At 34.1% G+C, this 16,182-nt stretch overlaps 2 protein-coding genes across 3 annotated transcripts in view; both read left to right on the top strand.

The window, feature by feature from the left end:
- LOC133524963 (synaptotagmin-6-like) overlaps positions 1 to 16,182 on the top strand; it is a 168,559-nt gene that overhangs the window by 87,690 nt on the left and 64,687 nt on the right. For both annotated transcript variants that reach the window (XM_061861130.1, XM_061861131.1), the window contains exon 4: positions 5,314 to 5,457. In XM_061861130.1, the coding sequence (XP_061717114.1) occupies positions 5,314 to 5,457 (144 nt within the window). The remainder of the gene's footprint in view (positions 1 to 5,313; positions 5,458 to 16,182) is intronic.
- Positions 14,106 to 15,970, top strand: LOC133525287 (uncharacterized). The gene is made up of 3 exons (XM_061861574.1): positions 14,106 to 14,679; positions 15,401 to 15,734; positions 15,965 to 15,970. The coding sequence occupies exons 1-3, from the start codon at positions 14,612 to 14,614 to the stop codon at positions 15,968 to 15,970; spliced, it is 408 nt and encodes a 135-aa protein (XP_061717558.1). The 5' UTR covers positions 14,106 to 14,611.

Below are 16,182 nucleotides of genomic sequence, written 5' to 3' on the forward strand. Positions count from 1 at the left end.
CAAGCATAGGAAATACTTATAAGACTATACAAAAAGCTATAATTTATTTCAGGCACACACACACTAAAAAAACAAGAAAGAATTACCGTGTGAGACTTGAATCCGCTAAGATCATATAGATCCGCACGGGATTACTTAAATACACATTGTTCGGAAACTACATTGAAATCTTAAACAAGCATTAAACCGACAATTATCTAATAATTATTGTCTGCGGTTAGAGATGGGTCGCGGGTATTTACCCAATTTACCCACCCAGGTAAATACCCATCTTGCCAGTATTTACCCGTATCTACCCAAATAAACGGGTAGATTCATATCTTATCGCACATGGCGATTTGTGTTATTAGTAGAGGTATATACCGAATTATTGTTTCAGTCGGTGGGGGTGTGGTTGGGGGGAAAAGGTTAAGGTCACTCATATTTCTAGGAATCTATCAGTAATATTGAAAAGTGTTGTATGTACAAATCAAAGTCGACAAAATTTCGTACAAAAATGTTAAATACATTTTTGTCATAAAACATAGTTAGTTTTATTTGACTTATGAACTTCTCAAGTTGTGATACTATTTTATTTTAATTCAGCCGTAGTCTTTGTTTTCATCTTATATATAAAAAGCGTTTTAAAACATCCCCGAAGGTTAGGAAATAATTTTACACGATTTTCATAATTAGACTGACACGTTAAAATCAAGTTTCACCTTATGAGGAGCTATGGCAAACTTTTCGTTATTAATTTGAATATTCACTATATATTATGTAATATTACAAAAAATAATCAAATCGTAATTTTGATATAGGTAGATATATATTTTTCCCCGGTCACCGGTTGACCACGGACGCTGTTCGGTTCGGGTTCGAAACGCCGAGATGTGTTTTCCATAGTTTGAATTCACGAAAATTATCTGTTTTATTTGTATCAAACTAAAACAGAATACCTATGATGCCAATTGATAATAGCTTGACAATATAAATACATACATATATATTAAACTATACATTAACCATCTACTGCTAAATGATCGAATACCTTTCCGCAGGATTTTTACGTATAAATAAAAAGTAGCAGCGTGTAATGTAAAACGAAAAGGTAGCATATTGAATTGGGTAATAGTGCAAAAAATTGGAAAACAATAGGGGAGACGAGACGTAGGTACCGATTTGGATTCACGTTCAGAGGGGGAAAATTGCCAAAATTATGCGAGTAACCTTGGAAAGGTTAGGTGAATAAATATACGTGTAACAAAATAGAAACGATATGTATTCAAATTGGAAATATCTTGAGTCATTAGGCCCCGCAGGTTCTTGTTCTTCTCTCACACTCACTGACCGTAAGCATGAGCGAGATGAATGTACGTGCTCGGGACCGCGGATATCTGTTTTAAAATTAATCTTTTGTGAGTTTTAAAAAGAAAAAAGTAATCGCTGAGTTCCCTCAAATTGCCTATTTTTAGAAGCAATTTTAATATTTTTAGCTTTTGTGCATAAATTGTTAAAAAAATTTAAAGTACGTTTTAGACCTAATGTTTGTGATATTTTTCTATAGAGCGAAAGTCAAAAAATCTGGATTCGATTCACTGAAGTCCCTAGAGAAATTCCTCAAGATTGCTAATAACATTTTTGGCAACCATATTGTTATCTAAAAGACCTGAAGCTATGGTACCTTAAGTAATTTTACGGTTTAAGTCTGGGGTCACCAATTATTTTCTTCAGGGATCCAGTTCTTAAAATAAAATGACTTGATTTTATTAAATAAGCAAAAAAAATCAAGTAGTCGGCGGTCCAGATCCGGACTGCGGTCCGCCATTTGGTTTAATTCATAGTTTTTTTGTCACACGCATCGGCTATAATTGTCGTCGTTTATTTTTAGCCTATACTTGTCGCAAAACTATGTAGTGAGTCAGGTCATAATGCCATCTCCTTTACTCTTGGTTGCTCTAAAAACGGGTAAAGGAGATAGCATTATGATCTCAGTCGCCAGTTAGCTTTGTGGCAAATATAAAATACGGTAGGCTAAGCCGTTAGTTTAGCAATATGTGTTTTTATAATCAATTAGTTCTTTACATAAATTATTTACTGTTTTGTGTGGCAACATTAAAAAAATACAGACGAGAAATAACAGACCGACAGACAGACTGACAGAGTTACCTACATTCGCATTTATAATTTTATTAGGGATGCTGTGAACCATTGTCCACAATAGAAGTAAAATTAATATTTTATGCATAAATAGCACCTTAAGCAATCTACGCTACGGTTTTAGCATCTCCAAATAGAGATGAAAATTTCAGAGCTAATGCTTTAGAAAATATAGGACCGTTATACAGGATAAACCCGGCGTGCGTGGGTTGTAAAAATTTAAATTGAACCTAGTATTTGGCTGACTTTATGCGATTTTTATCAGACGCAAACGTGACCAGGAAAATCGAATTTTTAGATGTAAATCGTCGCGGGCCGTGAAGTAGGTGCTTAAGTGTAAATGTTACTTAGGATAATATTTCTGCGTCGCGCGATATAATGGTACACTGGGGACTGCTTGACGAGTTTTAAGAAACGACAAATACCTAAGTGTTATACATAAATAAATTTAGATGTTTATTCATTAATGAAAATACATACTAAAATATATCTAAACATAAAACTAATGCAATGCCCCGTAGTCAATAGGTAGCAAGTTATGTTACACATATTTAGTTTATATTTAAGTTCTGATACATTTAGGTTTAGTTTTTAAGTGTGATACTCATTTATTTAAAAAAAAAAATCTGCTAGAGGCTAAATATAAGAAAACTAATTGTATGGGGACGATATCTTATACACCGTGTTTTTTATGATTTACATTAATTTCAAGGTTGCATTCCTGAGCTTAAATAAAGTAACTTTCTCAATGACACCGGTATTCTAATTGACTTCATTTCAGAGATAATCAATAATTTATTTTTATAAGGCCCTTACGACCGTATACACTTACCTTTGGGCCTGTTTACATATTGATTAGTGTATTACATTTGCTACTAAACGTAAGTACTATCTCGGATGATCGATGTTCGAAATGACAAATCTGTTGTCTATCTCTACCTACTTGAGTTGCTTTATTATATGTGTATTTTATTTTTTTGTATTGAGATGTGAAATAATAGTTATTTACGATACAAGTGCGAAAAATAGGAAATTCGTAAAGAGTGGCGATAAATTAAAACACGACCGAAGGGAGTGTTTTAAATCGACACGAGTTGCGAATTACCTATTCGCACATGTATCGTACAACGTTTTACAGTATATATGAACCTTTAAATTTTGGACATAGTTACGTAATGTGCTTATTATCGCACTAGTACGGTAAAGTAGCACCATATTGTGATTCGTTTGATGTAAATAGTTTTTTTTAAATATTATTATAATATTTTAATTTGAAATGTTCAGTTCAAGCTTATACTTAGGTATTAGAAAACTTACAGTCAAAATAATTAAGACCTCAAACATTATAAAAATTTGAATTCTTAAAAACTAAACCTCGAAAATAAAATCCATAAAAATATATTTAAAGACAATATTGTAATTTACGTGTAAACCAATGTGAATCACAACTTCACAAGCTCCTCCTCCTCCTCCTTACTCCTTAATACCTAAAACAGGCAGCATTTTGCAACGACCCGTGCGGGATTATTAAATATCATTCAGTCAAAATATTGAAGAATGAGCGTATTTTAAATTTGAAAAGCCGAGGCATCATTTAGTTAGGTTATAAAAATCGAATAAAACCAGCAAATACTTTTCCTAATAATCTGATTCACTAAAGCGTAATTTTCGCAGCTATCGCAAATTAATTAGGTTAACCCAACAAAGATAAAGAAAGCAATGAAATAGGTTAGACTTTTCAAGTAACCCCATTAAATAAGAACTCAATTTAGCTTTAAATATTTTTTCATCCTCTCCTATTCGAAAAGTTAACCTTTCATAGGCTGATAGCCGGGTGGAAAATTGCATTTTCTACCCTAGGGTGGAAAGTTTTTTTTTTAATTTGTACTTCGTGCAACGGCTAACAGCCATATATGCCACATTATTTAGATAAAAGCTCTCATATTAGCTTCCGCATTTTCAGACCAAGTATTATAGAAATTAAATGTCATAATAAATATACTTCTTGCATTTAATATTTAAATGTATGAAATAAACATAAATATTTGTTACAAATCAATATAAACGACGATGAATTTTTAAAATATAATCTTTACATTTACTTTACACATTAAGGCTGTTTCAGACTCATCCCAATTTAAGATAGGATTTTCTATGGTTTTAGAATTTTTACCAATCAAAATATAAATGGCGCCGATTCCAGTCATAACCTACATTTCTTGTGTTTGACTTTCCTTATAGTCGTAATCAAAAGTAGAGTGTTTAACTCGGGTAAACACCCTTGGTTAACAATATACTATTTACTTCTGAGGACCATCTGAAATGTAATTGTTGTAATAAATTTTGGACAGTATAAGCAAGTTTGACAATGAACGTAAGAATTAGAATATGAGGGCTCAACCTAATTCAACTATATTATTCTGTCCATTTATATTGAAAACGACTGCCATCTTACCTTCCAACCCAGAAGGATACTAAGCTTTGAGAATCCGGCGCAATTTCACCATCCCATACAACCGGAGTTACGTTCTCATTTTAAAACTACGTGTTGGATTGTAATGAAACTTTGCACATACAATGACATGAAGAGTACAAAGTTTCAGAGCAGTCTAGCTAGTCGTATTTAAATGATAGCGTAACTACGTTTGTATGTAGAACCGACCTTGGTGGGGACTCTTAAGGATGACCCACGCCAGGACGGTCAGGCATCCAATACTTCATCATGAACGTCATGTTTTCTTTAGAAAAACGAAGTTATGGTCGCCTCGGCCCGGACCCAGACCGTTCTAACGTGACTCATCTTTATTGGGATTATTCCTGCTTCCTCAAAATGTTTTCCTTCGAAGAAAAGCAATTGGAAATTTACCATATTGCTCACAAATATCAAAAGGAACATGACGTACAAATTAACCATATATGAATTACATATTCGTTAAAATCTAAAAATGTATTTCCATTATTTATTACCACGTATGTAAATTGTCCGCGACGCAGGCTTCGTCAGGTAGCCACAGCAACATGCTTCGTCTCAAACAAAGCAATTGCAAAGCAATTGGTAAAAGTCAAATAACATTCTGCTTACTTGGAGCCCCCAATTTAAAAATCAGTCGCAATTTGTCTGCTTTTGGCATGGTATTTCGTAAAATTCCATTATAGATATAATTTTCTTAACAGGTTTTACGACAAACGACGCTCCCGATCGTGCCGACGCGTCTACAGACCTTCCAGCGGCAACTCTCCTACCGGCTGGACTTGCCTTCGATTCAGTTCAGCATCTGCAGCTTAGAACGAGCTGATTCATCTATTGGACTCATCAAGGTAAGGAGACTTAACCTAGCACAGATCAGTGCATCCCGTCATTCATCTAAACATAAGTAATACAGATCATATGAGTTAAGTACCTGTGTTTAAGAGCTGTTAGTTCGGTAAATAAATATTTTATAAGTGCTTAAGAAACTTCGAGTGAGGATATTCGGAAACAATGGACCTATTTGGATGTAGATGGGATGAAGGATGTATTAAGCTTGAACTTTGTGTATTTTATACTATTTTAATAACTTAACAACAATACTACTATATCCCCACGCAAGCCTGTCAAAAGACCGGAATTTATAGGCCCATGAAATCCAAGGAAATACTACTATAATAAAATAAGAATAATGCTTTATAATGTTTCAAAACATTCGCTCCAAGTATAGTCCGTTTTTTTAGCATTAGAAAGAAGGGATTTTGATGTGTCTTTTTATTGAAAAACACTTTTTAAAAATAAATCACCGCAAATATGTAACAATCCGAAATCATATACCTACGATCATTTACATTCTCTTACTTTCATGAGTAAATAAATAGTTACTGATTTTTAAAAGGCTTTTTTCAATGAAAAGAAATGTCAAGATGGTTTACCTTTTTTCTAAAGCTAAAAAAAACAATTATAATGAGGTGCTTATAACTTTCATAGTTCTAAATAATAATATACTTTTAATTGAGTTAAGTACCATACACATAATGTTTACTTTGAATCTTTATATTAATAAAATAGGTAATTATATGTACTCGTATATGATGTGTAGCAATAAAATAATAATAGAAGAATTTCATAATGATGACTTTCGGTACGTATGTACGTAAAGGTACAGGTGTATGTATCTTTATTTACTTTGTTATTGTCGTGACTCCAAGCAGTCTCAAGGGTAAATCATATATTTTTCTTTTACCAATTTCCCTAAAATTACGTATAAGAAAGAGTTTCTGGACTTATTTTAAGAAAATTTCCGTGGTGTTATTTGTAAGGAATATTCAAGTTTTTTATGTTAAATACCTTGTTTTGAATCTTCCAAGATTTATGAAAACTTCATCTCAAGTCTTACTTTACGGTAGAAACACTTAATAGTTATACATATGGTCGAAAATAATAGATCATATCCTAAAAATACATGAACATTCATTGAAATACAATAAATTAGAAATTAAATAGATTAATAAATATTAAGATTACTTATTATAGGTAAATTAAACTAAGCAAAATAAAAGATAAATTGGAAATACTACTACCGACATAGTGGGTGTTAACTGCCATTGGGTAGAAACCGGCGCACCCCTTTCAATACCCCTGAGCCGCTCACACTGGTGTTGGTGTTGCCCTTAAGCCATCCTAGATGTCGCTTTTTGTAGGGGCCTAGGGTAGGTTATCTTGTGGGGGCGAATCGCCGTCTGCCGGAAATAAAATTGGATACCTTTTTATTAGGCAGGCGTCCGGGTTTTAATCCCAGTATTTAGTCTATCGCTTTCACCCAATAGCCTAGTTCATTTTAGATTCCATCAACTCTCAAATAGTCCTTACACCCTGGCGGGTGCTGCCTCTGTGTGCGTCTTATGACACGGGCAAGGGCAGCATTCGCTCGGTGTACCTCTTATATTTCATTTAAGTGTCAAAAGGGCTCTACGTGTTGGCTTCGGCTACACGCACGCCTCGCAAAGGTCCGGAACACCATTGTTCTGTGATAGGACAGACATACAAGGTTACTGCTATTTGTTAAGAAACACGAAACTTTAAACTAGTCGGGCTTCTAGAGAGCCATAATTGAAATAAATAAATGAAATGGCTCCCACTCTCAATTCCCTATTGTAGTAACGGGTCAGACGGGACGATCGAGGGCATATTAAGGTTGATTCAGAAAATATTTACCGATTCATATTATTTATTGGAATTCTTTTAATCACAATCCAATTAGACATCCGAAAATTTGTTATTTGTAAATGATGGTATTTCTGTTCAAATAGAAATAACGTAGGCACGATGTGTAGAGGCGGCAGTTAAAATGTGTGGGTAATTGCTGATAAAAAACCTGTAAGTAATAAACTTGATAAAATTTAATTTTCGTTAAAGAAATATCTGATAGTTCGAACTTGACATTTTAATTGGGAACTTTTTGAAAGTTTCTTTCTCCTCCTAACTTTATAATGATTAAAGTAACGAAAAAGTCAAACAAAAATGGAGAAAAATATAAATTATGTGTAAAAAAAAATAAACGAAACTTTTTTTAATTTATATGAATATATCGACCACTATATTTTTAAGATGCGCACTATCTAGTGTTTAGAATGAGTTTAAAATAACGTGCATTTATCACGACTCTTATTAAGCCACAGCCCGGCTTTATACGTCACATAATTACGAGCTACAAGCTTTAATTAAGCCTTTGTGTCTTGCTGCGAGCTTCTGTTGGTTTTTTAGCTCCTTTGTCATAATTACTTTTGTCACTGTTTTCGTTTCCTTGTAATTTTAAAACAAAAGTTTCTAATTCTATTTAAACATTAAGGTTGAATTCATTATAATCGGACTCCAAAAAGAAAAAAATAATAATTATTGGTTTTACTGTTATCCATTGAATAGGAGGAGCCAGCATGTTGATTGAAATCAAAATGCTATTGTAGTTACACGTGTGGCGATTAAAGATTATCTCAAAGCGATTCGTGTAATATTTTCTTTTTACTTGTTTGTATTAGGTAAGTAGGGGAGGGGATAATTACGTACATTGGATAATTCCGGATTCTGGACTATCTAACGTCGTACACCCCTGCGCTCTGCTAATCGACTGGTTCGGACGACAGTTATTATGATGGCAGGTCGCGCATGTGTGCGAGATTAAACTTTATTAAAGATTTGATTTATTTCTTATTATGTCGTGCAAAATATACCTACAATAACGGTAATATTATTTTGGCTAAGGAGTTTTACAATGTTAGTTAATATAATGGCAAAGCTGTCTTTCCCTTAGTAATATTTTTGAAAGGGCGCAGCAGAGCTAATGAATTATTAAAAGTCAACATTTGTAGTTATGACAGCTCCAGTGGCTATCCCACCCAAAAACGTCAAACTTCCAGTAAAATCCAATTAAAAGTAACTAGATAAAACAATGGCCCAGTCGCGTTGATTGTGTGCCCACCCTTCCCTGTCGGCTGACGAGCGGTAATTTCCGATACGCCTACGGTCGATGACAACCGACCTAATTCAATGTTACTGTGTCAACAAGTGGGACTGGAGTTGTCAGGCAACGGGTTTTGTTTGTAATTAACACTACAGTCAGTGTTTTACAACCTTTTGTTGCGTGGTTGATTCTCAGTTTAATTTGTTTTCTTCTTCAGTCGTTCCCTCAATGCTTGTGACATGTCGTTGAAGCCCAGGTTCTTTCATAGGCTTCTGTTTGTCGCCAAGCGCAGGGCCTCGTGCCGTTTTAATTGCACAGGTGCAGTAATTTGAGGAGGAGCAGGTGAGGACCTTTGAGGTCTCGTGCCTTCAACTTTGCATGTCATTATGACTCTCCCCAGGATATCCGGGGAGCAATGTCAGAGGTATCCGAAGTATATTAATTTGTTTATGAAGTATTTATTGGTAAGACAGTCTTTTCATTCATGGGGACGCGCCCTACTGCTTGTCAATGCTTGTTGTTCTAGCAATTCTCGCATTACAATCATATCCACAATTAGGAAGAGTAAAATGACAGAAGTTCCTTTGTAAATCTTTTTTTTATCGAAAGGACATGGAGCCACTTAAATAAGAACAACTTTAATTCATATTACAAAGATAAAGATAAAGATAGTTTATTATTCAAGTAGGCATATTACAATGCGCTTATGAACGTCAAATAAAGCTACACCGGCCCTAACCCTACGCCTCTGACCCGAGAAGATTTAAATCCCCCCTCAATTGAAGGAGGGTTCCCCAACCCTGGGGGAAGTTTATAATTCATGTTCAGGTTCATGAAATACAGGCTAAAAACGTATATTATATACACATACGAGTACATAGTAGGAATTTTGGAAACACGTGGCCTTTTATTTGGTGGCTTGAAACTAGAAAGATAGGATATTTCTCGTGGGAATTTGAGCGGAAATTTTAGAAGTTGGGGGACTTCGAGAATAGATTAATACAAAGAAATAACAAGAATTAATGTCAGTGGCACTAGGCAGAATTGGCATCAGTTTTATACGCTCCTTGTCAATAATCTCAATATTTGAATAGTAGCAGTTTTCATAGATATTTAATCTCAAAGGAGTTTTGTGTTAAAACCTTTCCTTTTAGCTGCTGAAGAGGCGACAATAGACCAGAGCACAAAACAGATTGCTTTCGTCATCAATCTTCGGCCAAAATGGATATCCGATATAGTACTATTTTTTGGCCGTTTTTTATTTATACAACGTATAGACAAGTATATAATAAAGATTGTCAATGCCACACAAAATCGCGTTCACGTTACTGTTTTGGATGGCGACACCAATCCATATTGGTACTGTGAAATCGTCTAATTTCATCCTGTAGGATAAATTTGCCCTTTGAAATATCATGAAGCATACTGTGATTCAGCCTTCTTATAAATCTTATGGTGAAAGACTACGTGAGCTATTTACAAGTTTAAAAAGTTACCGCATTACAAATACAAGGTTTGGGCTTTAAATAATAATAAATAACTATTATAGGGACATTCTTACACAAATTAACTAAGTCCAACGGTAAGCCAAGAAGGCTTGTGTTGTTGGTACTTAGACAATTATATATATATATATATATATATAACATCCATGACTCAGAAACAAATATCTGTGCTCATCACAGAAATAAGTGCCTTTACGGGGATTCGAACCCAGGACCATCGGCTTTATAGGCATTAGGCAGGGACACTACCCACTAGTTGCCACTAGGCCAGACCGGTCGTCAAATATCTGATTATAATTGGTTTAAAAACATATTGTTATTGGGAGGTGAAAGCGCCTCACAAAATTTACCCCACTACAATATTAATTAAATTAAATTAATTGTTTGACACAGCATTACAGTTACAGAAATGTGATGCTACAAGTACGAAAACTTTAACATTAGTATTACTTTAAAACACTAGTCTTCCTTACCTCACAAAATCTCAAGCATTCCTAACATAAAGACGCCCATCGCCACGCTAGCAGGTCACACTCCGGTACAGATACGAGTACTAAGAGCGCATTCAGCAGGGTAAGAAAGTTTTCGTAGCAATTGCTGGTCTTTATTATTTACGAGTCACCACAGGTAACTTCGATTGTATTTTCGAAGTTCGTCGTTTGATACGGGTTGGCATGAAAAGGAATCTAATAATAGGAATATTGTGAGTACTGATTTATAGTTGTATGGTCCTTGTCATGTCTAAGAGAGGACTTGAAAACTTTTATTGTTACTCGTATCTCGCGAAACATGTTGCTTTTCAGAGGATGATGACCTTGAGAATATCGCATTATATTTGTTTAGTAAAATCTTACTTGAAAAGTATAATAAGATCGAAATTGGAAAAAATTCTGCCAAAGATTTAAGCCTAGAAAATATAGAATTTGAATCCAAAATAAATTATTAAGACTGTTTACGTACAAATCGATACAAATCGTGCATAAATTAGCATAGTAAAGTGCTCGATTATCTAGTACGGGGGTCGAAAACTGGGGTCAAGAGCCGCATGCGGTTTTTTAGCGTATAATGGCGGGTCTTCTAGTTTTCCACAGTTTAGAACATGATTGCAAGTTTATTATTAAAGCAATGCAATTGCTAGTTTATTAGCAATGTCCCGCTCACACACAGGAATTCGCATTCAATGTGAAGACCGGCAAAGCTCACAGCCAAACGATGCCTTATAATGATAGATTAGGTGCCGTGAGCTCCCAGGAGATAGTAGGGGGTTGAAAAGTTGTGCATGGTAACGGTAATAGTAACGGTTTTGGTGGGTCCTTATAATACATCGTTTAGCGATAGTAAACTTCAAGTTTTAAGGGCAGTTTTTATAAGGCTATCCTGCTACATCCTTTGAGGCTATTTGTATCTCGTAAAACGCTTAATAAGAATACTGTTTGACCCCCACCTATAGGTACATAAGCGTGACATCGACTTTTTGCCACTAAATGAGACTTTAAATTTACGCCAGATTTATACTGGGAATTTTATCAAATTAATTTTCATTTTTCTATCATTTATTTGCCTTAAAACTCCCGCCCTCGGAGTACCCAACTTTCGTAGAATACGGCAGAGTGGTGTTCTCTCGTGTCGGTGGCCAAGATTCTTTTCGTAGTATTTCCTTGCCTAAATACCAAATCATTTTACCTTACAATGAAGAAAAAATCGCCGTACAATAGAGAGATTTAATTTTACAGAGCATTTTCTATCACTCAACCCCTATTTATTTTATATTTCTTGAAATAAAATGAAAACCTAATAATAATAGAAATAGTGGTTCTCTAAATTAAGTACAAATGTAGGTTAGTATTTATGGCCATATTAGCTTATTACTAAATTCAGAATAAATCTATTTTCGAGCTAAATCTGGAACCTTAGTTATACAATGACATACACACAATAAGAGGGGGTCACACTTAACAAAGTACCTACCTATCCGCTTTATGATCCGGGGGCGCATTTTCTATTACGTATGAGATCACAGTTGATACAAAAATATTTCGTGAATTTAGGAGTATAGATTATCAAATTCTAAGAATTGTTTATTGTTCTCAAGGCTGTGTATTGAATATTCTGATTTTCGTAAGCTATTTAGGGAAATCTGTTCTGTTAAGTTGTGAAATATTGATGTAAATCGACATTGGAAATTACCTATTCTGTAGGATGCCATATGATGGTGTTATGTGCCGATCTTCATTTTTAAGGAGAAAATTGCTTTGAAAAACCTATCTGGCATGATATTTGAACCCAAATTACAATAGTAATTATGTTTTTTAGCCATGTCCATAACAACTACAAAACGTGCTTTATATTTTTTAAAAGAATATATCCATTCTCTACCATTGGAGTATTTATTATGATATCTATTTCAGTATTTAAAACCAAAATAGCACATTTATCAAAAAAGTTTGCCACCTAACGTTCAATGAGCTTCAAAATTGAGGAGACTTTCACTAAAACTGTCAACTATACTGTCTGTTTTTACACGACATTTTCTAGGTCATCATTCATCATTATTATATCATTACCTAAGAGGCCGTTATCGATTTTAGTCGCAAAAATGTCAAATAGATAGATTTAGTCGATGAAATTGTACACCTTTTGTTAACTGCACGTCTTGTTATCTTTCATTTTAATAAATCAATTTTTTGAAAACTGACTCACTTAATTAGTAATGTTTTTTTTTTCTGATGGACGTTTAGGTAAATGCGCATAAAGCACTGATTTTGTCGAGCTTATTTGTAAATTTCGTAAAGTTTGGACTGCTAAGAATGGTATTTTTTTTATCACACATATCCTGTACTTCAACTTTAATGAACTACATATTTGTTATTATAAATTTAAAATAGTGTAAATGAAATTTACACGAAATCAATATTTTACCAGAAATTACGTCAAAATAAGTGTCAATTTCTCTGAAAATCGACTTAATTTCAACGTAATTTTGATACCTAAAGAATCTACAACATTTGCTGAAACTGTTCTTATACATCATTTTGTGTAATTTACCACCATATTGATGATTTTTTAAAAACTGTCCCTTCTCGTCACATATTACCGGGGACGCACGCTTGCGACCTCATTATTAAAAGGCAAGATGAGAAGAGGTGCTAATAGAAACCAATACTTGTTATTTAGATATTACGTAACAAAAGGTGTACAATTACAACGACTAAAACTATCAATTTTAAATTTTAGTCTTGTTGGTGGAGTAATTTGTTAATATCTCTTTGCTGAGCCTGCCTTTTGATTTTTTTATACGTCAAAATCTTCTTCATTTCGCTGAGATAAGTAATTCTAAGCTTTCCGCTGCATTTCATAAGACTCATAATTGTAAAAGATAATATCGTGCCGTGATTAGTGGCCTTTTCTTTTATTGATAGTATTTGATAAGCAGCTTTTCTAAATAAATAAATAAATAATAAATAAATATTATAGGACATTATTACACAAATTGACTAACTCCCACAGTAAGCTCAACAAGGCTTGTGTTGAGGGTACTTAGACAACGATATATATAATATATAAATATTTATAAATACTTAAATACACATAAAACACCCATGACTCAGGAACAAATCGTCGGTTGTAATATGAATTGATGTAACCGCCAAAATGTCGAAAATGAGTTATATATGTAGTTCGACTGCAAATTTCAATCCGGATCGATTGGTGTTGTTAAAATGTTGATATCTTAAAAAAAATGTCGAGTACGTTAACCGCAACTTAACCGTTTTTTTCAATTCACATGACTTTTTTTAAGTTATGGGCCGTTTTTGTAAAATCTCATGTTATTTGGTTAACGTAAAGATCAAATTGTAATTGCGCATTAATGTACTGAGCAACGTTGAAAAAATATCATTGATGTAAGTCTCATTTATTACAAAATGACTCTTACCTTACTCAATGATTTTCCACAATATTACTTATTGTCGGTTACGCTAATAGTAATGTCTACAAAAGTATAGAATGGCTTTTAAATCAACACAATATTCCCTCGGTTTTTTATGAATACACCTGAAAATATTAACCTGAATCACATTGGATTTCGTCTATTTAACCAATTGTAAGTTATCTTTAATATAAAAGTAAGAAAAGTTAGCACATTGTTGTCAAAAATTTACTTATTGCAAATTAAAGCTATTTAAATAAAAATATTGTTTCTTACACTAAATTTCACGTATGTATTGTAATATTTATGTCGCTTACATTATCATTTCTGTGCTCAAGCCACAAGTTTTGGCGCTTACATTACATTTGCTTGACGGTTTAGGACGAATCGGGTGTTTACATTAAGACGCTCGTTAATAGTTTCTAGGCTATCTCTTTTCTTTTCACTTGTTATGCGTTAGCTAAGAGCGAGACAATCATACATTTCATGGTAAGCAACAAGTATCACCGTATGCGTTTGTTTATGATTTGTTATTGTGATCAATGGTCGGTTTGTTCTAGCAACTCGTGATAAAGACATGTGTGTTGTGATTTATTAATGCTAAAATAAAAATGAATAAGTTAAGTGCATTAATATCGCGTAAAGAACAGTTACTAAAACAGCGTGAAGCCTTGCAAAGGTAAGTACTATGTCATTTATGCTCTTATTTTATGTACAATCACCTAAAAGGGAGTCGTAGGCGTATTATACTAATTATTGTCGTAATTAACTAAAGTAAATAGTACAACAAGATTATTTCTAGTATAAATAATAAGAGACGAGAGTTGTGTCCCTGCCATAAAAGTATAAACATAAACAATATTTTCTTTACTCGACTACCTACGTAAATAATAGCGTAAATACTGAGGTTAGGTACTTAAACTGTATAAAATGATTGTACCGCTCCTATTTTAACTTTCTAATACTGATTATCGTGCGACTTACACCTTAATTTACAAGAAAACGTGTTTAAACGTTTTCATTACAATCTAGATTATAGAAGTAAATCCTATAAATCTTCGCTTACAATAATAGTTTTGCAATCACAAGATATGCTTTGTAAGATACTTTAACTTTTGAGCTTGTATTCGGAAACATTTGTCGCTTACATCATCCATAAACGAGATAATTGCATAAATTTTGCGGTTACATTACTTAGTTGCATTAAATATACATGTAAAATTGTCTTTACATTAAGGTTCTTTAGTGGAAATTTCACCAGAATCCTCTCTTTTCAAGTCATAGTCCCTTAAAAAAAGATAAAAAAGCTGTTTCTTTTATATTATATTGCGCTTTGCGCTAGTTACTATTGTGGCTAATAATTATTGTTTTGTTTTTATATGAGTTAATTTCGTTTTCAGGAGACAACAGATAGATTTCAAAGATGGCAGTAATAGTGATATTGTCGAGGAGAGCGACACTGAGATGTTCCCAAAAATTTCCACAAGCAACGATTCAATAAATACGTCGACTATTTGCTTGCCTTTAGACCATTCATTTTTTCGGCCATATAGTGGTGATGAGCTCAATCATGCTTCTACTAACAACATTAACCCCAACGCTTCACCAACAACTCCTTTGCAAGAAGATAAGGAAAATAGCATCTCGGAATTTTTTCAAGGCAGTGATAGTTTATGGGACATGCGCTCGCATCGACGGCCGGACGCAACTGAGGCGCGCGCAGGCGGCGCGCACGTATTTATGCAGCGGTTGGAGCGAGATGGAAGACAGGGCGTGCTACTCTCGCAAGCGACATTCTCTGCGGTAGTCCTGAATTGCTGTATTTTCTACTACCCACTTCATGCAACCGGCGATTGTGAGCGGGATAGAAGATATGCCATCGCACTCTAGAGAAGTGCGATTTACGTAAAAGGGTAGATTAGATTCTGTAGTTCTAAGATACCTATCCTTCTATTTTTTCGTAGGTTTAGGAATAGTATATAAGACGACGATACGTTTCAATAAATGTTCATTATTTAACTGACTATACCGCTGTTTACACTTGACTCCTCCTGCCTGGACCCCTATAATTGGTGACCCCGACGTGATGTACAAGTACGCACAGTTCTTTCTGTCAACAACGAGTCATCGCTAGATATTCTCGCCGCCATGGCCGACAAGATGTTAGAGCACGCCGAGCCAG

This window comes from Cydia pomonella, chromosome 14, assembly GCF_033807575.1.
Source record: "Cydia pomonella isolate Wapato2018A chromosome 14, ilCydPomo1, whole genome shotgun sequence".
In the NCBI taxonomy this organism is placed as follows: Eukaryota; Metazoa; Arthropoda; class Insecta; order Lepidoptera; family Tortricidae; genus Cydia; species Cydia pomonella.

What these genes read in the sequence shown, in the direction of transcription:
- LOC133525287 (XM_061861574.1), top strand. Translation starts at nt 14,612, where the DNA reads ATGAATAAGTTAAGTGCATTAATATCGCGTAAAGAACAGTTACTAAAA. An exon ending in CAGCGTGAAGCCTTGCAAAG is followed by an intron (nt 14,680 to 15,400) that starts GTAAGTACTATG and finishes TTTCGTTTTCAG; the next exon opens with GAGACAACAGATAGATTTCA.